At 43.4% G+C, this 25,854-nt stretch overlaps 1 protein-coding gene across 1 annotated transcript in view; it reads right to left on the bottom strand.

Moving 5' to 3' along the window:
• Positions 1 to 25,854, bottom strand: part of LOC145409086 (uncharacterized) — a 107,009-nt gene that overhangs the window by 12,759 nt on the left and 68,396 nt on the right. Inside the window, exons 4-9 of the mRNA XM_080279631.1 lie at positions 18,338 to 18,522; positions 16,628 to 16,754; positions 5,058 to 5,275; positions 2,064 to 2,251; positions 1,279 to 1,393; positions 443 to 614 (exon numbers count right to left, since the gene is read on the bottom strand). Of these exons, the coding sequence (XP_080135757.1) occupies positions 443 to 614; positions 1,279 to 1,393; positions 2,064 to 2,251; positions 5,058 to 5,275; positions 16,628 to 16,754; positions 18,338 to 18,522 (1,005 nt within the window). The remainder of the gene's footprint in view (positions 1 to 442; positions 615 to 1,278; positions 1,394 to 2,063; positions 2,252 to 5,057; positions 5,276 to 16,627; positions 16,755 to 18,337; positions 18,523 to 25,854) is intronic.

Here is a 25,854-nt window from a genome sequence, read left to right as displayed (position 1 = left end):
TGCTCAAGTGTGATACTGATGTGTTGTTGGGCTTATCATTATGATGATTATTATTATTATTATTATCATTATTATTATTATTCCCTTATCAAAGAGGTTTTTCCTAAACCAAATAAAATTATTTGGGATAATTAGAAAAAAAGTGAATTACCACTGTGGTAAGTGAGTTTTACTATATACTGCATCAGGAAAGTTCTAATTTAAAAAGGTAAAATTACTTGGCAATAGCAAGACTTTAATAACTGAGTTATTACATTAAATGTATGATGAATAAACAACTTCCATCACAGCATCTTTACAAGAAGCATTTCCCTAAAGCTAAATAAAACAGTCTGATGGATGCATGAAGAAAATGAAACAAGAAATCATCATGCTGAAAGGGTAAAGAGACAACAATAACAGTATGATTAAGAATAAAATCAATCCAGCCATCATCACTTACATCATGGCATCCTTGCATGTGTGTGACGTAGCTCGTGGAAGGAGCCAGTCAGCCTGTGTCTTCAGGTGGCCACGCTCAAACAAACGCAGGGTGTCAGACTCCTCCTTTGAGGCGCCGTAGATTGCTGAGGCATCCAGGAACGCTGTGGCACTGTTCAGCTGCTCCCTTACACCTGGTGACACACACAATTATACTTGGTTTGCTATCACCTCATGGAACTGGGTCACTCCTACAACTTCAGTACTAAGCTGTGGTGGTATGAAATTCAACAAGCCTTACACAGAGCTACAGTCGCCTAGTTTTACTGAATCAACTTCCATAATGGGCTCTCCATGATACAATCAATATTTTCTATGGACTGTAAGCTTAACCAAGTGCTCAAAACTGCTAACTGCTGTACTTCACACACACACACTCACACACATACACAGCTGGAAATTGTTAGGATGAAAGAAAATCAGGCGTACCATGAATTGTAGCTAAGTGAGAGCTGCAGCTTGAACTCTGACCCAATTTATTATCTATCTATCTATTGCCTGATGCCTTAATCCTTCAAAGGGTGGCTCTCTGTCTTCTGAGTTAGTTATTTTACAGGGAGGGGCACTAACCCTCCGCTAACCCACTTGTTGACATGCGGGAGCAGGATCAGAAATAAAATGGTAAGGATGAGGTGTTAGTAAGCTTCCTAACTACACCAGAGAAATAAATTGGTAAGGAGGAGGTGTTAGTAAGCTTCCTAACTGCACTAGAGAAATAAATCGGTAAGGAGGAGGTGTTAGTAAGCTTCCTAATGGCACTACAATACCGTGCTAAGAGTCCGAGGGTTTCTGACTTACCCAATGCACAGTCGGTGGTGGTGGCCGGGACGGTTCTTGCGTATTCCCAGCAGAAGTCTTGGTTTATGATCGGGTAGCATTCTGGGTGAGTCTCCCCTCCACCACAACACCGCAGCTGTGGTAGAAAAAGGGGGTCATGAGGGGTGGTGAGAGAGAGAAAGAAAGAGAGAGAGAGAGAGTGTGTGTGTGTATGTGTGTGTGTTAAAACTATCCTTGCACACCGGAATATGAAAAAATATCTTTGCACCACCAACATATTAATCACTAAAATAAATACATCACTAAATATATTTATTAAATTCACTCTCCTCTGTCACCACCTATAATTAAGCCATCCTCTCATGCCTTCCCTAACAGCTGAATCATACATTAATCTCTCTCTCTCTCTCTCACAGTTGAACCACATAATTAACTCACACTCTCTCTCTCTCTCTCTTACAGTTGAACCACACAATTAACTCAGTCACTCACTCACTCTCTCTCTCTCTCTCACACACACACAGTTGAGCCACACAATTAACTCACTCTCTCTCTCTCTCTTTCACACACAGTTGAGCCACACAATTAACTCACTCTCTCTCTCTCTCTTTCTTTCACACACAGTTGAGCCACACAATTAACTCACTCACTTTCTGTCTCTCTCTCTCTCTCTCTCACGCACACACACACACACACACACACACACACAGTTGAGCCACACAATTAACTCGCTCACTTTCTCTGTCTCTGTCTCTCTCTCTCTCTCTCACACACACACACACAGTCAAGCCACACAATAAACTCACTCTCTCGCCCCTGACGCCTTCGCTAACAGTTGGCCTGGACAGATCATGGGCCACAAACTGCCCCCACACAGCGGTGAGGAGGGAGACGTGGGCGTGTGTGCTGACATCCCCGGCGTGGGCGGCCACAGACACCACAGACGCGGGTGGCAGTGGGTGGCCGGACAGGGCTGCACGGGGGGTGGAGACGCCTGTGGGAGGAGAAGAAGACGTTGATTGAGAATTAGTCAATAGTAGCAGTAGTAGTAGTAGTAATAGCAACAGCAAAAATAATGGTTATAATGATAATAATAATAATAATAATAATAATAATAATTAAATATTGTAAACATTTCCAAGGGCATGCTGGATGAACTACACCCACACCCACACCCAAACACACCCACCCCCTTTCACAAGTCAGAAAACTCTAAGGATTTGTGCTGCCCCATTTCACCAACTTGTACGCGCTGACCTAGGATACCGTAAAGCCTATTATAATGCTGATATCAAGAGTAAAATGGACCATCCTGTAGATATAAAAAAAAATTACAAGAGATACAGATATAACGTTTGTGTGTGTGTGTGTGTGTAATTCACCGGGTCGGTCAGGATCACTTGATGGTCGTGATCGTCAGCATTTTACCCTCCCGGAAGGGAGCTGAGAGCTCATATAGTCCGATCTAAGGGCAAGGCTGTGACCTTCACACACCCACACACCCGTCCCCTTGCTCGAGGAGGACAGTAACCACCCACTTCTTCAGTGAAACTTTTCGCAACCTGAGCGAGGCGCGAACTCCCGTCTACCAGATGGCAAGCGAGAACGTTACCACTGCGCCAGCAGTGGTAACGTGTGTGTGTGTGTGTGTGTTTATTCTTGATTTCATAACCTAACAACGTGCAATAAGGGGAAATTACTGGAGGGGGGGAGGGCAATAAAACAATAATAATGTCATTTGCAATTTCAGTCACTAGCAACGAAAAGACTTGGAAAAAAAAACGCGATTTTGAAACAAAGGAAACTACGAGAAATATCCACCTGAAACACACAGAAGAAACGGCAAGAAATATTGCGTAAAAAAAAAAAAAAAAAAAAAAAAAAAAAAAGCTTTCAAAAAATCTATTATTCGCGAACTCTACTCCCCCCCCCCACCATGGAGCAAAGGGTAGGCTGCCAGAGATTGAGCACGGCGATGATTATGATGTTGTGTCAGAGTGAATGGCGCCATCTTGGGGGGGTAGGGGTGGGGGGGTGGAGAGAAGTGGGGTCTGGTGTGGGAAGTATTTATGTATGTTCTCAAGTATATGCTATGAGAGAGAGAGAGAGAGAGAGAGAGAGAGAGTGTAGTGAGGATACAAAGACAGTAATTTTAGGCCAAGTCAGAGTGAATGGAGTACAGAATTTAGACGATCCGTTACGACCAGTGGAGAGAGAGAGAGAGAGAGAGAGAGAGAGAGAGAGAGAGAGAGAGAGAGAGAGAGAGAGAGAGAGAGAGAGTTATCTTTATTTACTCTAACTTTTCGGGCTCCACGGAACCAACAAATATTTAATCTTTATCTAATTATCTATCTCTATATATCTACTGCCACAAGACGGGTTCTGTGGCCGAAAACGTTAGAGAAAAAGAATTCAAATTCAAACTTGCGTCTCTCCACAACCGACATTTCCGTGTGTGATTGATCTTCTTCACTTTTATCTTTGCTCACACAAGTTCAAACATTCAAACAAACAAACTAAGTAAACTAAATAACACCCAGAAGACTACAAAATAAGATGGTTTGATAATTATAAAGTGTTTTAATCGGGAGAAACGGATGAGATGTTTTCTGCATATGGTGCCTGGTGTGGATTGGTGCCGCTACGTTACTGTGTGAATGGTGCTGAATTACGCAAAAACCCGTGTCATTTGAGTGTGTGTGTGTGTGTGTGTGTGTGTGTGTGTGTGTGTGTGTGTGTGTGTGTGTGTGTGTGTGTGGGTGAGGGAGGCATTGAACTGGAGTACCTGTGTGTGGGGGATATACTTACGTCTATACTTACAATGTATATATTTATCTATATCTATCTACATCACACTAACGTACAAGTAGGTGCAGTTCTATATAAAAAAGAAAGAACCAAAGGCTTGAAGGCAGCACCACTTTCCAGTAAAATTAGTACAGCCGGATCCAAAATGTTTCTTCTGCGATGCCTGGACACACTGCGTTTAAGAGGAAGTATGTGTGTGTGTACTTCCATGTACGTAAGTAGGTAGGTAGGTACTGTATGTATGTATGTAGGTAGGTAGGTATTGTATGTATGTATGTATGTATATATGTAGGTAGGTAGTTATGTACTGTAATTGTATGTATGTATGTGTGTATGCACAGTATGTACGTAGTGAACTCATGTGTGTATATCTAGCTATGTACTTATGTAAGTAAATCTATTCACACCCTGAAAAACACACACGTACTCAATAAAAACGCACACACCGACATAAACAAAACCCACCCCTACAAGCCCTTCACACACACACACACACACACACACACACACACACACACACACCTTTACATCACCACAACACAACGGTACTGTCACTATCACTCTTACTTTCCCCATTTGCTCAACTCTCTCTCTCTCTCTCTCTCTCTCTCTTAATCCGACATAGTAAAAAATAAATAACTAAAAACAAAACAAAACAATGTATTATAGGACAAACCGCAGTAAATAATTGGTTCCCGTACCTAATAATATTATCATCAATTTTTTGGCACTAAGACCCACTGTGCTAACCAGTCGAGCAGTGTACTAGGACAAATAAACATATAGAAAAGAAACAAGAGATACAAATGAGAAAAGAAGAGGAGAGGTGAGGAGAGGCGAGAAGAGAAGAAAGGAGAGGAGAAGAGAAGAGGAGGGGAGAGAAGAGGAAAAGAGAGGAAGAAAGAGAAAGTAATACAATATAAATCACAATGGGTAACTTCCTTAAATTTCCGCCTGATCAACTTTTCAGCACCAATGGCCACAGTACTAACCGTCGGAATACCAGGCAGGCAGGAGGCGCAGGTAGGGTGTGTTGGCCGCCCCCCACCTGGGCTGGTCCGGGTTGTTGCAGGTGCCGTCCAGGGTGCGGTAGCGGGAGGGGGGGCAGGAGGAGGGGGGCAGGGGCGTGGGGCAGGAGTCAGCCAACACCGTCATCATTGTGTCCAGTTGAGGCAAAACCAGACTGACTTGTCCTACGGTGAGGTTGTGTCTGCAAGAGATTAGATTAGAACGATTAGGATTAGATGGAAGAGTTAGAGGATTAGAGGGGATTAGAGAGAAGCGTTAGAGGATTAGAGAGGATTAGGGAAAAGAGTTAGAGGATTAGAGGATTAAATGAAAGGTTAGAGAGGATTAGAGGAAAGAGTTAGAGGATTAAATGAAAGGTTAGAAAGGATTAGAGGAAATGTTAGAGGATTAGATGACAGGTTAGAGAGGATTAGATGACAGGTTAGAGAGGATTAGATGACAGGTTAGAGAGGATTAGATGACAGGTTAGAAAGGATTAGATGACAGGTTAGAAAGGATTAGATGACAGGTTAGAAAGGATTAGATGACAGGTTAGAAAGGATTAGATGACAGGTTAGAAAGGATTAGATGACAGGTTAGAAAGGATTAGATGACAGGTTAGAGAGGATTAGATGACAGGTTAGAAAGGATTAGATGACAGGTTAGAAAGGATTAGATGACAGGTTAGAAAGGATCAGATGACAGGTTAGAAAGGATTAGATGACAGGTTAGAAAGGATTAGATGACAGGTTAGAGAGGAATAGATGACAGGTTAGAGAGGATTAGATGACAGGTTAGAGAGGATTAGAGGAAAGTTAGAGAGGATTAGAGGAAAGTTAGAGAGGATTAGGTGAAAGGTTAGAGAGGATTAGAGGAAAGTTAGAGAGGATTAGAGGAAAGAGTTAGAGGATTAGGTGAAAGGTTAGAGAGGATTAGAGGAAAGGTTAGAGAGGATTAGAGGAAAGTTAGAGAGGATTAGAGAGAATTAGATAGAGTGAAGGTGAATGTAACTTTTTTTTTTTATGCAAGGAAGAAGGAACTCAAATCCAAAAGTCAGCAATATTGTTCCCTCAAAAAATAAATACTAATAATAATAATAATAAATAATAATAATAATAATAAAAATAAAAACAAGATAACAGAGGCCAAATTCAAGATCCGTTCATTTCGAGAGGCCTGGACACACTGCGTTTACAAGACTGGAGGTCGTAGGCAGTTGGAAATACGGGGGAGAGAGAGAGAGAGAGAGAGAGAGAGAGAGAATTAACACCAGCAGATGTTTACGCCTTAATAGTAAATAAATATCACAGCATTCTTGTTAAGGTCGACCTCTCTCTCTCTCTCTCCTTCGACCTACCTAGTTACAACATACAGTACACTTCCCCCTCCCTCTCCCCACCCCCTCCCCTTCTCTTTTCTCTCCTCCCCTCCCCTCCCCTCCCTCTTCCCTTCCCCTCCCCTTCTCTTTTCCTTCTTCCTCCCCCTCCCCCCTCCCCTCCTCTTTTCTTTCCTCCCCTCCCTTTTCCTCTTCCCTTTCCCTCCTCTCCTCAATTTTTCTCCCCTCCCCAACTCCTAGTCCCTGGTTAATCCCCCCCCTATCATTCCCCTCTCTCCCCTCTTCCCCTTCCTCTTTCCTCCCATCCCTCTTCTCTTCACCTCCTCCTCCTCCCTTCCACATTCTATTTCTTCCTTTCTCCCCTCTCCTCCCTCTCTCCTCTCCCATTTCTCCCTCCCTCCCTCCTTCCCTCCCTCCCTCCCTCCCTCTCTCTCTCTCTCTCTCTCTCTCTCTCCATGTATGTATCTATTTAACCATCTATCTTTCCTCGTAATTTTTCATCACACATTCTATCTTCTTTATCTATCTATCTATTTATCTATCCATCTATCTTTCCACGTATTTTTTATCACTCTCTCTCTTTCTCTTTCTCTCTCTCCTTTAAGGTCAACATGTTCAGCACGTGTGGCAGGTGTGCTAAATGCGTACACACCTGGCGTTCATGTACGTATTGTCAGGTACACATACGCACACACACTCTATCTTTCGACTACAATCAACTATGCATTTCTCTCTCTCTCTCTCTCTCTCTCTCTCTCTCTCTCTCTCTCTCACACACACACACACACACACACACACACACACACACACACACGACGTTCACCTCCTCACCCTTTCCTTACGAGGTTATTCCTGAGAGAGAGAGAGAGAGAGAGAGAGAGAGAGAGAGAGAGAGAGCCGGATAGATTTGGCCATAGATACAGGTGCATATTTTACATACATACAGACAGACAGACACAGATAAACAGATAGATAGATAAAATGACAGACAGATAGACAAATATAGACAGAAAGATATAAAAGACAGACAGACAGATAGATGTAGATATAAAGACAAATAGATAGATATACAGATAGACAGACTGATAGACAGAGATAGATATAGAGATAGATAGATGGGGAGAATATAAGGGTGTCATGGAACTGGGGAGACGAAGCATTCTTTGTAAGGTCAGCAGCTCCCCACTCCCCTCTCCCTCCCCCCCTCACACACACAAACACACACACACACACACACACACACACACATTAAAAAAAAACACACACACACACACAATAACAAATACCCGCACACATACCTTGTACTACACACACACACACACACACACACACACACACACTCTCTCTCTCTCTCTTCAAAACACACACACACACACACATACTAACAAATACCCGCACACATACCCTCTACTACTACTACACACACACACACACACACACACACACACACACAGCCATTACCTGGTGTTTTGAGGGCAGTGGTCAAGGTGACAAAAAAACACCAGAAAAACACATATTGCAAGAGGAACCTGTACTTGTGTGTGTGTGTGTGTGTGTGTGTGTGTGTGTGTGTGTGTGTGTGAGTGTGTGTGTCTACACGTATGCAACTGTGTATGTACAATAGGGATGATGATGTGACAATAATAATAATAAAAATAATAATAATAATAATAATAATAATATCTGCCAACACGTGGTGCATGTGTGTAGGTATGTGCGTGTGTGTACGTGTGTATGCATGTTCGTATGACCTCAATAAGCAGGTAACTCAGTAGGACAGGTGGGCTGATTAGACATATTCAATTTTTTTTTTTACTTATATTTATTTTATTGTTACCTTTAGACGATTTTATTCAGCTTATAGGGAGGGATTTTAAACAGCCTTCATTAAGCACCTCCATGGTAGGGGTAAGTCTACAGCTGAATAAAATCGCTGGGTGGTAACCATAGCACACCTGTCCCCATTACACGATTTTATGATTGGCTGATTTTTCTTTTACTGATGTATTTTCACAGCTGAATAAAATCGTCTGGTGCTAAGAAAATGTAAATTATTATTATTATTATTATTATTGGGTATTATTATTATTATTATTATCATTATCATCATCATCGTCACCATTATTCCTATTACACACACACACACACACACACACACACACACACACACACACACACACACACACACACACACACACACACACACGTCAAATATAACTTTCAACGCTATAGATAGATATATAGATTGATAGACAGTAGACAGAAAAGTAGATAAATAGACAGATCGATAGACATACACAGGCTAATAGACACGCAGATAGATAAACAGAGACGGAACGATAGATATAGTGATGATTTTAGTGTAGGTCATGATAACACTAACATAAGCTGATATTTTTGCACATGCGGTATACACCCATGAACGTTTCCTTAACATACACATACACACACATGGCATACATACATACATACATGCTGCTCTCTCTCTCTCTCTCCCTCTCGGTTACGTAATACAGTGTTTCGCCTCCCTGCCTACCCGCTTGCCAATTTCTCTCTCTCTCTCTCTCTCTCTCCATTTCGTTTCAAACCCTTACTCACATTTTCCCAAACTACAATTCTATCATTCTATCTACCAATTTATCTATCACTCCCAACGGCACATAATTTCTATCTATCTATCTATCTAACACATACTCTCAACAGCACACAGTCACATTTCTCTCTCTCTCTCTCAACACCACACAATCACATTCTCTCAACACCACACAATCACATTCTCTCAACACCACACAATCACATTCTCTCAACACCACACAATCACATTCTCTCAACACCACACAATCACATTCTCTCTCTCCCTCAACACAATCACATTCTCTCTCTCCCTCAACACAATCACATTCTCTCTCTCCCTCAACACAATCACATTCTCTCTCTCCCTCAACACAATCACATTCTCTCTCTCCCTCAACACAATCACATTCTCTCTCTCTCTCAACACCACACAATCACATTCTCTCTCTCTCTCAACACCACACAATCACATTCTCTCTCTCTCTCTCTCAACACCACACAATCACATTCTCTCTCTCTCTCAACACAATCACATTCTCTCTCTCCCTCAACACAATCACATTCTCTCTCTCTCAACACAAAAACACATTCTCTCTCTCTCAACACAATCACATTCTCTCTCTCTCAACACAATCACATTCTCTCTCTCTCTCTCAACACCACACAATCACATTCTCTCTCTCTCAACAATCACATTCTCTCTCTCCCTCAACACAATCACATTCTCTCTCTCTCTCTCAACACAATCACATTCTCTCTCTCTCAACACAATCACATTCTCTCTCTCTCAACACAATCACATTCTCTCTCTCCCTCAACACAATCACATTCTCTCTCTCCCTCAACACAATCACATTCTCTCTCTCCCTCAACACAATCACATTCTCTCTCTCCCTCAACACAATCACATTCTCTCTCTCTCTCAACACAATCACATTCTCTCTCTCTCAACACAATCACATTCTCTCTCTCCCTCAACACAATCACATTCTCTCTCTCTCTCAACACAATCACATTCTCTCTCTCCCTCAACACAATCACATTCTCTCTCTCTCTCTCTCTCTCAACACAATCACATTCTCTCTCTCCCTCAACACAATCACATTCTCTCTCTCTCTCTCTCAACACAATCACATTCTCTCTCTCCCTCAACACAATCACATTCTCTCTCTCTCTCTCAACACAATCACATTCTCTCTCTCCCTCAACACAATCACATTCTCTCTCTCTCTCAACACAATCACATTCTCTCTCTCAACACAATCACATTCTCTCTCTCCCTCAACACAATCACATTCTCTCTCTCTCTCAACACAATCACATTCTCTCTCTCTCTCAACACAATCACATTCTCTCTCTCTCTCAACACAATCACATTCTCTCTCTCTCTCAACACAATCACATTCTCTCTCTCTCTCTCAACACAATCACATTCTCTCTCTCTCTCAACACAATCACATTCTCTCTCTCTCTCAACACAATCACATTCTCTCTCTCTCTCTCTCTCTCAACACAATGACTTTCTCTCTCTCTCTCTCTCTCAACACAATCACATTCTCTCTCTCTCTCTCTCAACACAATCACATTCTCTCTCTCTCTCAACACAATCACATTCTCTCTCTCTCCCTCAACACAATCACATTCTCTCTCTCAACACAATCACATTCTCTCTCTCTCTCTCTCTCTCAACACAATCACATTCTCTCTCTCTCTCTCAACACAATCACATTCTCTCTCTCTCAACACAATCACATTCTCTCTCTCCCTCAACACAATCACATTCTCTCTCTCTCTCTCAACACAATCACATTCTCTCTCTCTCTCTCAACACAATCACATTCTCTCTCTCCCTCAACACAATCACATTCTCTCTCTCTCTCTCAACACAATCACATTCTCTCTCTCCCTCAACACAATCACATTCTCTCTCTCTCTCTCTCAATCACATTCTCTCTCTCTCTCTCAGCACAATCACATTCTCTCTCTCTCTGGCCAGCCCAAGATAAGAAGATGGTAAACTCGTTGTCCCTGACCTTTGCTAGGCAGGCTCGCGGGCTAGGGCTGGCCTCTCCCTTTCTCTCTCTCTCTCACACACTCTCTCTCTCTCTCTGCCAAAAACCATAAAGCAAATATTCATAACCTACCCTACCCTTCCTTACACAATCCTAACTTACCCTACCCTACCCAAGCCTATGCAACCCTACCCTACTTTACCCAACCCTACCCTATCTCACCCTATTCTACCCTACCCAAGCCTATACAACCCTACCCTACCCTACCTAAGCCTATGCAACCCTACCCTACCCAAGCCTATGCAACCCTACCCTACCCAATCTCACCCTACCCTACCCAAGCCTATGTAACCCTGCCCTACCTTACCCAACTCTACCCAATCTTACCCTACCCTACCCAAGCCTATGCAACCGTACCCTACCCTACCCAAGCCTATGCAACCCTACTCTACCATACCCTACCCAAGCCTATGCAACTCTACTCTACCCTACCCTACCCAAGCCTATGCAACCCTACCCTACCTTACCCAACTCTACCCAATCTCACCCTACCCTACCCAAGCCTATCCTACCCATGTTTACCTAACCACGCCAACTCAACCCAATTCTACCCTACACAACCCTACCCTGCCCTACCTTACGTATTATTTCAACGCAGAGAGAGAGAGAGAGAGAGAGAGAGACGACAAATACAATACACCTGAATGAATTTGCGTATGAGACAGTGACACAGAGAGAGAGAGAGAGAGAGAGAGAGAGAGAGAGAGAGAGAGAGAGAGAGAGAGAGAGAGAAACGACAAATACGACAATACTCCTGAATGAATTTAAGAGTATGAGAGAAAGACTGAGAGTGAATGTGAGAGAGTGAGAGAGCGGCTCCTTGCTCAACCAGTTTTTCCCTCTCTCTCTTTCTCTCTCACTCGCTAAGTCTAGGTCGGCACAGATATCCAACGCAATATTTCCTAACTACTGAGGAAGAAAAAAAAACAGTAGTAGTAGTAGTAGTAGTAGTAGTAGCAGTAGTAGTAGTAGTAGTAGTAGTAGTAACAACAACAAAATAACAAACCTATTTCACCTATTATATTTTAGGAAACAAAAACACCAGAGAGAGAGAGAGAGAGAGAGAGAGAGAGGAAAAGAGGCCATCCATCCATTCACCACACTGAGCACTGTTACATTCTTGGCTCCATCCCACAACACACTCCATCCACACTAAACAGGCTTCAATGCACATACTCTCTCTCTCTCTCTCTCTCTCTCTCTCTCTCACACACACACACACACGGCACACATACATATTTATTCCTCTCTCAGTCTGTCTGTCTGTCTCTAATAATCTTCACACTGCAATCATCATATTTTTCTATATTCTAACTCTATTCACCCTAGCACGGTATGTTTTTTTTGGGGGGAGGAGGAGGAGGAGGAGGTTAAGTCGCTCTCTGACATCTGTTGCGTCGAGCCCTTCCGTAGTCTTATGGGTAAAAAGGGGAGTTTCAATCCTACCTATTCCCTGAAAGGATAATGGTCGACTCCGGGATGGTAACTTCAGCCTGCAGTCCACCGGGTTTACGATGAAACGGGCTTACTATTAGAACTACTTCCTCACTCTCACCCTGCCTCATCCTCACCCTTCCTCTCCCAACTCCGCATAATTCCCGCCCTCACCCTGCCCACCCTCCCTCACTTTCACCCTGCCTCACCCTTATTTTCTTTACTCCCACCCTGCCTCACCCCCACCTTCACTCTGCCTAACCCCCACCTTCACCCTGCCTAACCCCCACCTTCACTCTGCCTAACCCCCCCCACTTCACCCTACCTCACCCCCACCCTGCCTAACCCCCCCACTTCACCCTACCTCACCCCCACCCTGCCTAACCCCCCCACCTTCACTCTGCCTCATCCCACCTTCACCCTACCTCACCCCCACCCAGCCTAACCCCCACCTTCACCCTGCCTAACCCCCACCTTCACCTTGCCTCACCCCCACCTTCACCCTGCCTCACCCTGATCCTCTACTTCCCTCCACCTTCATTTTCTTCCTCCCTTCCTTCCTCTCTCCATCTTTCCTTACTTTCCTATCCCTTCCCTCCCTCCCCCCCTTCCTTCCTTCTCCTTTTCCTTTCTCCAGTTGTCTTTCTGCCTTCTTTTATCTGAGAGAGAGAGAGAGAGAGAGAGAGAGAGAGAGAGAGAGAGAGAGAGAGAGAGAGAGGCGGATGTAAGGAAGAGAAAGCGAGTTAAGTTAAAGGATGACTCAATCACCCACCTACCTACACCCACTCACCTACACTCCCACACCCACACCCACTCACCTACACACCCACCCACCTACACCCACACCCACCCATCTACACCTACACCCACACCAACACCCACCCACTCACCTACCTACTGTACACCTACCTACACCCACCCACCCACCTACCTACACCCACTCACCTACCTACACCCACACCCACCTACACCAACACCCACCTACATCAACACCCACCCACCTACACCCACACCCACCCACCTACACCCACCTATTATTATTATTATATAAATTATCACTTTCTCTAGGGTGAAGACGAAAGTGAAATTTGAACTATATAAAAAATCAATAATAATAATAATAATAATAATAATAATAATAAAAATAATAATAATAATAATAATAAAGGTGTTTCTATTCAGTATTTATTGACTCAAAGGTTGTAAAATTTTATGAAGGAGGCTGGCTTGGAATGCTCTCTCTCTCTCTCACACGCACACACACACACACGCAATTTCCTCTCCGTCTACCTATTTACTCATTTCTCTCTCTCTCTCACACACACACACACACACACACATTTTCCTCAGTCTACCTATTCCCCCCCCCTCTCTCTCTCACACACACACACACCAAACACACGCAATTTCCTCTCCGTCTACCTATTTACCCATTTCTCTCTCTCTCTCTCTCTCTCTCACACACACACATTTTCCTCTCAGTCTACAGTACCAATTCCCTTCCCTTCCTCTCTCTCTCTCATAGCGGGCAATCTCTCTCTCTCTCTCTCTCTCTTTCTTTCTTTCATTCTTTCTGACCTAATGCACTTTCTCTCTCTCTCTCTCTCTCGACACTTTCTCTCTCTCTCTTTCTCATTTTTCTCTCGCCGTCATCGATAATTTGTGAAAGTAGGTGTTAGAGGGAGAGAGAGAGAGAGAGAGAGAGAGAGAACCAGTTAATATGAACATTCACTCCCCCCTCCCACTCTTTCTCCCCTCCCCTCCCCTCCCTTACTTATCCCTTCACTTTCCACTCCTTTCCATATTTCTTCTTCCTCTTGTCTTCCCTCTCCTTCTTCCCCTCCCTTCCCTTCCTTCTTCCCCTCTCTCCCCTCCCCTATCCTCTCCTCTTCACTCTTCATCCCTCCCTTCCCCTCCCCTCCCCTCCCCTGTACTTTCCCTCCCTCCCTTCCCCTCTCCACTCTCGCTCTCCCCTCCCTCCCCTCTCCTGTACTCTCCATCCCTCCCTTCCCCTCTCCACTCTCGCTCTCACTACCCCTCCCTTCCCCTCCCCGTTGGCAAGTTCAGAGACCTCTCCCTGACTCCCTTCCTCCTTTCTCCCTCCCTCCCTCCTCCCTCTCCTCTTTACACACTGGTCAAGGTTATGTGAGGGAGGGAGAGGGGAGGGAAGCAGGGGAGAAGCGAGGGGAGGAAGAATTGTGAATGAGTGAGAGTGAGAGTGGAAGGTGGGAGGAAGGAAGACTAAAAGGGAGAGTGAAGGGAAGGAACAATATAAAGGAAATGGAGAGGTGGGGAGGAGAAGGGAAGGAAAGGAAGAGAGGAAAAGGGAAGGGAAGGGAAGGGAAGGGAAGGGAAGAGAGGGGAAGGGAAGGGAATGGAGGGGAAGGGAAAGGCAAGGAAGGGGATGAAGGAAGGCAGCTGAAGGAATGAAGGAAGTTGAGCGTTGGAGGTGAAGAAGAGAAAGGAGGAGAGAGGGAAGGGGGAGAGGAATGTGACGAGGGAGGGAGGGGAGGAGGGAGGGAGGGGAAGAGGGTGAAGGGAGGATAGGTACGGATAGGCTGGGTATTTCCAAGATTCCTTTACTACCCCACCAGACCTCCCTAATACTCTCTCTCTCTCTCTCTCTCTCTCTCTCTCTCACACACACACACACACAATTATATACGCACACGTGTACACCTAACTACATAAATAAAATACATCATACATAAGAATATAAACATGTAGAAATATCATCACAGTTAACACACACACACACACACACACACACACACACACACACACACACACACAAAACACCAATAAAGGGAATATGCAGAGAAAACTAAGAGAAAATAATCCTCAAATAAAGATACGAAATAAAAATAAATATAATCTTTGTTAGGCCACATTTACAATACGCTGTGCAGTTCTGGTCCCATCGCTTTAACATTTTTCTATCAGTGGTTCATTCTTTAGCTTCCATGCACTGCCTCATCTTCCCCCTCCTTCTCCTCCCTCCCCCTCCCCTCCACTTCCCAACACTTAATATATTTATAGCAGTGATTCATTCTTGAGCTTCCATGCACTGCCTCATCTTCCCCCTCCTCCTCCTCCCTCCCCTTCCCCAACACTTAATATATTTCTATCGGTGGTTCATTCTTGAGCTTCCATGCATTGCCTCATCTTCCCCCTCCTTCTCCTCCCTCCCCTTCCCCAACACTTAATATATTTCTATCGGTGGTTCATTCTTTAGCTTCCATGCATTGCCTCATCTTCCCCCACTTTCTCCTCCAACCCATCCTTCCTTCCTTCCCTTCCCTCCCCTTCTTTTCCTCTCCTCCCCTTCCCCTCCCTCCCCCTCTCTCCTCTTCCCCCATTTCCTTCCCTTCCTCTCCCCTTCCCTTCCCTACCTATTCCAGACATCTTTTTACTTTTTTTTAATGCAAGAAAGAAGGAACCAAAGGCCAGCTACACCTTCTCCCACCCTCATCCTCACCGACACACCTCATCAACCTACTGCAATCCATCGTCTGTGTCACCAAACTTCTCTTCCTCCCCTCTATCAGTTTATCTATCTATATTTCATCTATCAATCTACCTATCTATCTCATTATCTATCAGTTTATCTATCTATATTTCATCTATCAATCTACCTATCTATCTCATTATCTATCAGTTTATCTATCTATATTTCATCTATCAATCTACCTATCTATCTCATTATCTATCAGTTTATCTATCTATATTTCATCTATCAATCTACCTATCTATCTCATTATCTATCTGTTAATCTATCCTCACCTCACGGCCAGTATATGCATTGTCGTCTATCTATATGTTTAAATTTGTATCTATCGAAGTCCTTCTATCTATCTATCTGTTACTCTATCTATTCACTCATCTGACGGCCAGTACATGCGTTGCTATCTATCTATATCTATTTAAATTCGTATCAAAGTGCCTATCTATCTACCTACCCACCTATCTATATATCTATCTATCCATCTATATACTTCTTTATCTATCTGTTTATCTATGCGTTGCTCTCTATATTTAAATTCGTATCAGTCTATGTGCCTATCTATCTATCTACCCCCCCTCTCTCTCTCCCTTTATCTATCTATCTACCTATCTATCTATTAATCTATCCACTCACCTGACGGCCAGGATATGCGTGGCTGTCTGTGATATTAGCGCCACGGCTGCGATGGTCCGGGTGTCCTGTGTACCGCTTAGGAGGCTGTAGTAGTGGTAGGCGGGGGAGTCTAGCCCCAACTTGCCTCCTGTGGGGGTGGGGGAGGGCAAGGGAAGGAGGGGAAAGGGAGGGGAAAGGTAGGGGAAGGTGAGGTGAGGAAGGGGAAAGGTAGGAAAATGTGGGGTAAGGAGGGGAAAGGTAAGGGAAGGTGTGGTGAGGAAGGGTAGGGGACGGTGGAGTGAGGAAGGGAAAGGTAGGATGAGGAAAGCAAAGGCAGGGGAAGGTGGGGGAAAGTAGGGGAAGGCAGGGGATGGTGGGGAAGTGAGAAGGAAGGTAAGGTGAGGAAAAGAGAGGGACAGGTAAGGATTAAACAGGGACGGACAGGGGCAGACAGGGGATAGGCACAGGAAGCAAGGTAATGGCAGAGAATGGTGTGTGAGGCAGGGATGGTGGGGGGAAGGAAGGAAGGAAGGAAGAAAAAAAAGAAAGAAAGGAAGGAAGGAGGGATGAATGGGTGGATGGAAGGAAAGAAGGAAGGAAGGAAGAAGGATGGATGGATGGAAGGAAAGAAGGAAGGAAGGAGGGATGGATGGGTGGATGGAAGGAAGGAAGGAAGGAGGAAGGATGGATGGAAGGAAAGAAGGAACAGGAAAAATGGGGTGAGGGAGGGCATGGTGAGGTGAGGAAGGGAAGATGGATAGATGGATGGATGGAAGGAAAGAAGGAAGGAAGGAAGGAAGGATGGATGGATGGATGGAAGGAAGGAGGGAAGGAAGGAAGGAAGGGTGAGGTGGAATGGGGTGAGGGAAGACAAAAAAATCATTACACACCCATCTTCATCAACAGAAAGCAATCAATTCAATCAATCACACAAAAGGTTATTTACAACATCAATGACATCAACGCATACTAGACAAATAACTTAAATAATTACTAACCTCAATTCCTAATCCAATCTAACATCAATTCAAACATCAATTTATCCTAACATCATATAATTCTGCTTTTGGGACAGTAAATAATAATAATAATAATAATAATAATAATAATAATAATAATAATAATACAGTAATAATAATAAAAATAATAGTAATAATAATAAAACAGTAATAATAATAATAATAATAATAATAATAATAATAACAACAATACTAATACTACTAATAATAAAATGAATATGCAGTGTTCTTTACGGTCAGTCAGCCTTAGTGCCGTAATCTAAATGGTATGGGAAGTACTTAGCACCCTTTTCTCTGCGATTTATTTAGCCTATTACACAAAATATATATACACAGGTTGCATTATTATCATGTCAGATGCTAAAGTAAAGTGTGCAAAATAAATCGCTCGGGAAGGAGTGTTAGGAAATCTACAAATCTATTCAGAATATGACAGTTAGATATATAGAGAGTACCGGTGTGTGTGTATGTGTGTGTGTGTGTGTGTGTGTGTGTGTGTGTGTGTGTGTGTAAGGAAGAAGGAACCCAAGGCCAGATTTTAAGATGCCAGCCAATGTGTGTGTGTGTGTGTGTGTGTGTGTGTGTGCGCGCGTGTGTGCAAGAAAGAAGCCAAGGCCAGATTTTAAGATGCCAGCCAATGAGTGTGTGTGTGTGTGTAAGGAAGAAGGAACCCAAGGCCAGGTTTTATGATGCCAGCCCATGTCCTCCTCACCATTATGGAACACGTGCGGCTCCACCACCTCAATCTGTTCCCTCACCACCATCACCGCCTCCTTCACCGCCTCCTGTACCTCCTTGGCCGTCAGCTTCACCTCCAGGCCCCCCTCTTGACCCCCGCCCCCGCCATCCACCCTCACGCCCACAGCAGCAGGCACACACGCCCACGCCAACGCCAGCCTGTGGAAGAAGGGATAGGACAAGGTCAGACAAAGTAAGTTAAATGTTGTCCGGAATTAAGACACATGGGATTACTGGACAGGTGAAGTTCCCCCTCTCTCTCTCTCTCATTCTCACACACACACACACACACACACACACACACACTACCCTATCCATAACCTCACCTACATAATTAACCTTCAAAATAACATCTTTGGTTCCGGCAGAGTCCAAACACCTGGCCACACACACACACACAGACACAGACACACACACACACACACACACACACACACACACACACACACACACACACGAAGTACACAAGTTATCATCATTCCCGCCCACTCTATCACCCTACACCCAACTGCATGCTGGGTGTAGGCAAGGTCCCTCACACTACGCCCAGTTCATATACACCTGACCAAGATCCACACCCATTACCTGTGTAGGCTACTTGATGGCCAGGTGTAGTCAGAATGGAGGGTGATTTTGACTAGTAACCAAGGAGTCGCTACAACTTAATACTGTATGATATGGCTCTGATGTAAAGATACTGATGAGGGATTGTGTGTGTGTGTGTGTGTGTGTGTGTGTGTGTGTGTGTGTGTGTGTGTGTGTGTGTGTGCCTCTCTTTCTCTCCCTGTCTGTCTGTCTGTCTCTCTCTCCCTACCAAGCGTACCCACATAACTCTTCAAGGTCCAACGCCACAAGGTCACTTTATGTGCTTGTTCGAGGTCACACACACACACACACACACACACACACACACACACACACACACAAGCCAGCGTATTCCTAGTGGCTCTTGGGATGTTGTAATGTCTCTTCCTTAGTGAATTATTCTCCACATCTATCTCAGTATCTATCTATCTCTTGCCAGACGCCTCAATCTCGTAAGGGGTGGCCACAAACAAAGCGCCTCCATGTCGCCCTGTCCCCTGCCACTTCACTGCCTTCCCCCCAGCTCACACACACCCTCTCTCATATACCTCTCCACTCTATCCCTCCATCTCATCCTCTGCCTTCCCCTCCCTGTCCCCTGCCATTTCACTGCCCTCCCCCCAGCTCACACACACACACCCTCATATACCTCTCCACTCTATCCCTCCATCTCATCTTCGGCCTTCCCCTCCCTCTCCGCCCTCCACTTCACTCACATACACTCTCCTCTTTAGTCTCTCGCTCTCCAATATCCTTTTTAATTGGCTCTGGACGTCTAAGCAACGTCTCCGTGGCGATTTATTCCACATATTACCCTTAAATATTTCCTGGCAACTTTTCCGTGGCGATTTTTTCCTCACATTACCTCTGAATTTTTCCTAGCAACTTCTCCTTGCCGATTTATTCCACACACTACCTTTGAATTTTCCCTAGCAACTTCTCCATGGCGATTTTTTCCACACATTACATCAATATTTTCTTCCTAATCTTGGAGATAACAATTTTTTTCTTTTCCCATAGTACGAACGGATTTTCATACTGAAGGGTTGTATCTCTCTCTCTCTCTCTCTCTCTCTCTCAGAATGGAAATTGATGACAACCAGATTAAGAAAAAGTGACAGGAAATTTAACAAGACTCTCTCTCTCACTCCCTGTCCAATCTGTCTGTCTGTTTGCCCGTCTCTCTCTCTGTCACACACACACACACACACACACACACACACACACACACACACATGGGACCCGCCTCACATTCCTTCCTCCCTTCTCCACCACCACCTCCTCCCTCCCTCCTTAGGCATGTAAAGAACACCACTTTCTCTCCCTCCCTCCTCCCCTCTCACTCTTAATCATTTTCTCTCTCTCTCTCTCTCTTAATCGTTCTCTCTCCCCCCTCCTCCCTTTTCCTTACCTTCTTTTTTTCCTTCTCTTCCTTCCCTGTCTCCTCTTCCCCAGCCCCTTCCTCTCTCTCTCTCCCTTCTTCCTTTCCTCCTACCTCCCTCTCTGTCTACCTTCTTCCTTTACTGTCTCTCTTCCCCATCTTGCCTACCTTCCTTCCTCCTCCTCCTCTGTCTGTCTGTTTCTCTCCCTCTCTCTCTCCCCCTCCCTCCATCCTCCTCCGACCCTCCTTGACCGCTACTCTTGCCAATCGAGGTCAAAGATCAAACTGTTTCAGACCTCTCTCTCTCTCCCTCTCGTAGACACATCCAGTTTTGTCACCTTTGCCCTAAACCTACTTACACGTGAGAGCAATTTTATTCTGCGTAGAGAGAGAGAGAGAGAGAGAGAGAGAGAGAGAGAGAGAGAGAGAGAGAGAGAGAGAGAGAGAGAGAGCATTCCTCCTGCACACTAGCCTACTAATCATAAAATAGATTGGAGGGTTGATCCGACTAGTAACCAAGGAGACTCATTCCCACCTCACCTGATCCGACTAGTAACCAAGGAGACTCATTCCCACCTCATTTGATCTAACTAGTAACCAAGGAGACTCATTCCCACCTCATCTGATCTGACTAGTAACCAAGGAGACTCATTCCCACCTCATCTGATCTGACTAGTAACCAAGGAGACTCATTCCCACCTCATCTGATCTGACTAGTAACCAAGGAGACTCATTCCCACCTCATCTGATCTGACTAGTAACCAAGGAGACTCCTTCCCACCTCATAATACTGGACCATCGAATTTCAAGTACCCACGATTTAATATTGATGTAGGATTGGCACAGTTCCCTCAGATGAAGACAATCCATCTATACGGTTCCTCTCTTTGTCTGTCTGTCTGTCTGTCTGTCTGTCTCTCTCTCTCCAAGATCACTTTCTACAGGAGAATTGAAATCACCACAAGTTTACCAGACGAGATATTTCTTACGCACATGTGCACCTACCATTAAACACACATACACACACACACACACACACACACACACACACACACACACACACACACACACACACACACACACACATGTCCGCCGTCTGTCCTAAAGTGCATAAACAAAAATAATATTAATAGTGATGATGATGATAATGACGATGATGTTTATGACGACGATGATAATGATGATAATGACGATGATGTTTATGACGACGATGATAATGATGATAATGACGATGATGATTATGATGAGGTTTCTGATAAAAATATTCGAAACAGTATAATAATAATAATAATAATAATAATAATAATAATAATAATAATAAAGTGCGTGTATGCTCGTGTGAAAGGAGTTAGTGTGGGGGAGTTACCTAATATATACTCCCTCTCTCCTCCCTCCCTTCCTTCCCTCCCTCCCCTAGTCTCTGTTCTTACGCCACCCTCCTCATGGACGACTGAGAGAGAGAGAAAGAGAGAGAGAGAGAGAGAGAGAGAGAGAGAGAGAGAGAGAGAGAGAGTCTTGAATCTTTAGACTGACAGATATACAGACATGCCTCTCTGGTGAGAAGGAGGAGGAGGAAGAGGAGGAGGAGGACAGTAAATACTATAACTACTAATATTATCACTACATGTACTACTAATACTTCCACCACCACTACTAATATTACTACTATTACTCCTACTACTACCACCACCACTACTACTACTATTACTACTACTACTATTACTACAACTACTATTACCACTACTACTACCTTTACCACCATCACCATCACCACTACAACACACACACAAACAAAGAAGTGATGAGTGAAGGTGTTGACTAAGAATGCTGTGGCAACAATCCTGGATCTTACCTCTTTGTAAATAAGGCCGTGAGGTGTTTGTTTGTTGGTGAGGTAGGTAGGTAGGTAGGAAGAAAGGAAAGAAGGAAGGAAAGAAGGAAGGAAGGTAGGTAGGAAGGAAGGCAGGTAGGCAAGTAGGTAGGTAGGTTGGTAGGCAGGTAGGTAGGAAGGAAGGAAGGAAGGTAGGTAGGTAGGAAGGAATATAAAGCCTAAAACACACACACACACACACACACACACACACACACACACACACACACACACACACACAGTAAAGAAAGAGAGGAGGAACTGAATGAGTGAGAGTGAGGGGAGGGGAGGGGAGGGAAGAGAGAGAGAGAGAGAGAGAGAGAGAGAGAGAGAGAGAGAGAGAGAGGGGGGGGGAGGTTGGTGACCCTCAGGTAGGGAAGGCCAGGAATGTAGACTTGTTGCTATGTTACCTTCAGGCTCTCTCTCTCTCTCTCTCTCTCTCCCCTTCAATACTTTTCTCTCCATTTTACCTTCCCTTTTCCCTTTCTTTACCACATTCTCTCTCTCTCTCTCCATTCCGTTCCCTTCTACCTTCCCCTCTCCTGCTCTCTCTCTCTCTCTCTCTCTCTCTCTCTTCATTCCGTTCCCTTTTACCTTCCCCCTCTCCCTTTCTCTCTCTCTCAGGAACAATGAAAGTTTCTCTCTCTTTTTTTACTCATCATCCCTGTGCTTGCTACGGTCGCCTTCACGCATCCGCACCAACATACCCCGGCAGCTCCCCCGACCGGCTATACACACGTCCCTCACCTCCCTCCCTATCCCCCGAAAGGACGATGGTGGACGGCAGGATAGGGGTAACTTCAGCCTGCAGTCCACTGGGTTCACGATCTAAGTGAATTACAACTACTGATACTGTCCACTAAAGTCGATTTTATTCAGTAAATAATAATAATAATAATAATAATAATAAGAAAAATAATAATAATAATAATAATAAAAATAATAATAATAAAAATAATAAAAATAATTATAACAAATAAAGATAATGATAATAATAAGAACAATAACACCAATAATAATAACAATAATAATAAATTAAAAAATACAAATAAAATAATGTCTACACAACAAGGAAGAACCCAAGGCTGACTGTATGCTAAAAAGGTGTTCTCTACAGGGATAACCAAACAAAATAAAGGGAAACTAAGCGAAATAAAGTGACCATCAAGATCTGTTCATTTAGAGGGGCCTGGACACACTGTATATTGAAAGACTGGAGGTCAAAGGCAGAGGGAAAGACGGGCAGAGGGAAAGATAGGCAGAGGGAAAGACAGGAGGGAGAGACAGGCAGAGAGAAAGATAGGCAGAAGGAAAGACAGGCAGAGGGAAGGACAGGAGAGACAGGCAGAGGTAAAGGCAGGCAGAGGGAAAGATAGGCAGAGGGAAAGGCAGGCAGAGGGAAAGGCAGGCAGAGGGAAAGATAGGCAGAGGGAAAGGCAGGCAGAGGGAAAGATAGGCAGAGGGAAAGGCAGGCAGAGGGAAAGATAGGCAGAGGGAAAGGCAGGCAGAGGGAAAGATAGGCAGAGGGAAAGATAGGCAGAGGGAAAGGCAGGCAGAGAGAGACAGACACCTTCTGGTCGGGTACGGAAGCTCCCTAACACCTTTTCCTTAGCGATTTATTTTTGGATAGAGGTGGCTAATCTTTTATTCGTTATTTATGCAGAGTATGCCGACAGAGGAAGGACTGATGAAAACCGGAACAGGGCAGTTACGCGTAATAACCAAAATAAATCGCATGGGAAAAGGTGTTAGGGGAGAACGAAGGAAAATAGTATGTGGAGGTAAAAGGAATATAATAAAGATACGTAATCGGGGTGAATAGGTTTGCTGAGAAGAATGACCTTGTAAAAAATAATAATTTAAAGTAAGGAATGAAGAATGCAGATGTTTGTAGTAAGAGAAGGGTAGTGGTGATGCCCCAGTGTGTATACTCTGGCTACTAAGATTTCTACCAGTAAGATATCTACCATAGGATTAATTTTCTACCATAAGATTTCTACCGTTAAGATTTCTACCATAGGATTTCTACCATAAGATTTCTACCATAGGATTTCTACCATTAAGATTTCTACCATAGGATTTCTACCATTAAGATTTCTACCATAGGATTTCTACCATAGGATTTCTACCATTAAGATTTCTACCAAAGGATTTCTACCATTAAGATTTCTACCATTAAGATTTCTACCATAGGATTTCTACCATTAAGATTTCTACCATTAAGATTTCTACCATAGGATTTCTACCATTAAGATTTCTACCATTAAGATTTCTACCATAGGATTTCTACCATTAAGATTTCTACCATAGGATTTCTACCATTAAGATTTCTACCATAGGATTTCTACCATAGGATTTCTACCATAAGATTTCTACCATAGGATTTCTACCATAAGATTTCTACCATTAAGATTTCTACCATAGGATTTCTACCATAGGATTTCTACCATAGGATTTCTACCATTAAGATTTCTACCATTAAGATTTCTACCATTAAGATTTCTACCATAGGATTTCTACCATTAAGATTTCTACCATAAGATAGGATTTCTACCATAGGATTTCTACCATAGGATTTCTACCATTAAGATTTCTACCAAAGGATTTCTACCATTAAGATTTCTACCATTAAGATTTCTACCATAGGATTTCTACCATTAAGATTTCTACCATTAAGATTTCTACCATAGGATTTCTACCATTAAGATTTCTACCATTAAGATTTCTACCATAGGATTTCTACCATAAGATAAGATTTCTACCATAGGATTTCTACCATAGGATTTCTACCATTAAGATTTCTACCATAGGATTTCTACCAGTAAGAATTCTACCATTAAGATTTCTACCATTTCTACCAGTCCATAAAGAATAATATTTCGAATTTGCAAAGTTAGTCAAATTCGCTGTTGTAAATGTGACTAGTTTTATTATTATTATTATTACTATTATTATTATTATTACTGTTATTATTATTATTATTACTATTATTATTATTACTGTTATTATTATTATTATTATTATTATTACTATTATCATCATCAACCGTCATCACATCACATCACAACATTATTATTATTATCATCATCATTATAATCATCACTCACCATCAATAATCATCATATCAACCATCCTCCGCCTCCTTATCATCATTATTATTATCATCATAATTATCACCATCAATATCATCATTACATCAACCATCATCATTATTATTATTATTATTATTATTATTCTCTGCAGGAAGGAAAAGGAACACAGAGATTGCTTGAGAAGAGGTTAACAAAGACCCGTATTGCTAGACAAGTTCCCTAACACCTTCTCCTAATCGATTTAGTTTGCTTATTACATCTTGCCGTATTCTCGTTGGATAATCAAGTTCCCTAACACCTCTTCCTAACCAATTTAGTTTTCTTATTACACCTTGCCGTATTCTTCTCTCTCTCTCTCTCTCTCTCTCTCTCACCACAACTGCTCATCTTACAAGGCCTTATACTTTCCCTCCCTGAATCTTCGGTTAGGAGTGGATGGATGAGTGGATGGATGGATGGATGAGTGGGTGGATGGATGACTGGGTGGGTGGATGGATGGATGGATGGATGAGTGGGTGGATAGATAGATGAGTGGGTGGATGGATGGATGGATGAGTGGATGG

Source organism: Coenobita brevimanus, chromosome 79 (assembly GCF_032717465.1).
Source record: "Coenobita brevimanus isolate Jiangsu-jjx chromosome 79, ASM3271746v2, whole genome shotgun sequence".
Lineage (NCBI taxonomy): Eukaryota > Metazoa > Arthropoda > Malacostraca > Decapoda > Coenobitidae > Coenobita > Coenobita brevimanus.
This window is presented reverse-complemented; position numbering and strand designations above follow the sequence as displayed.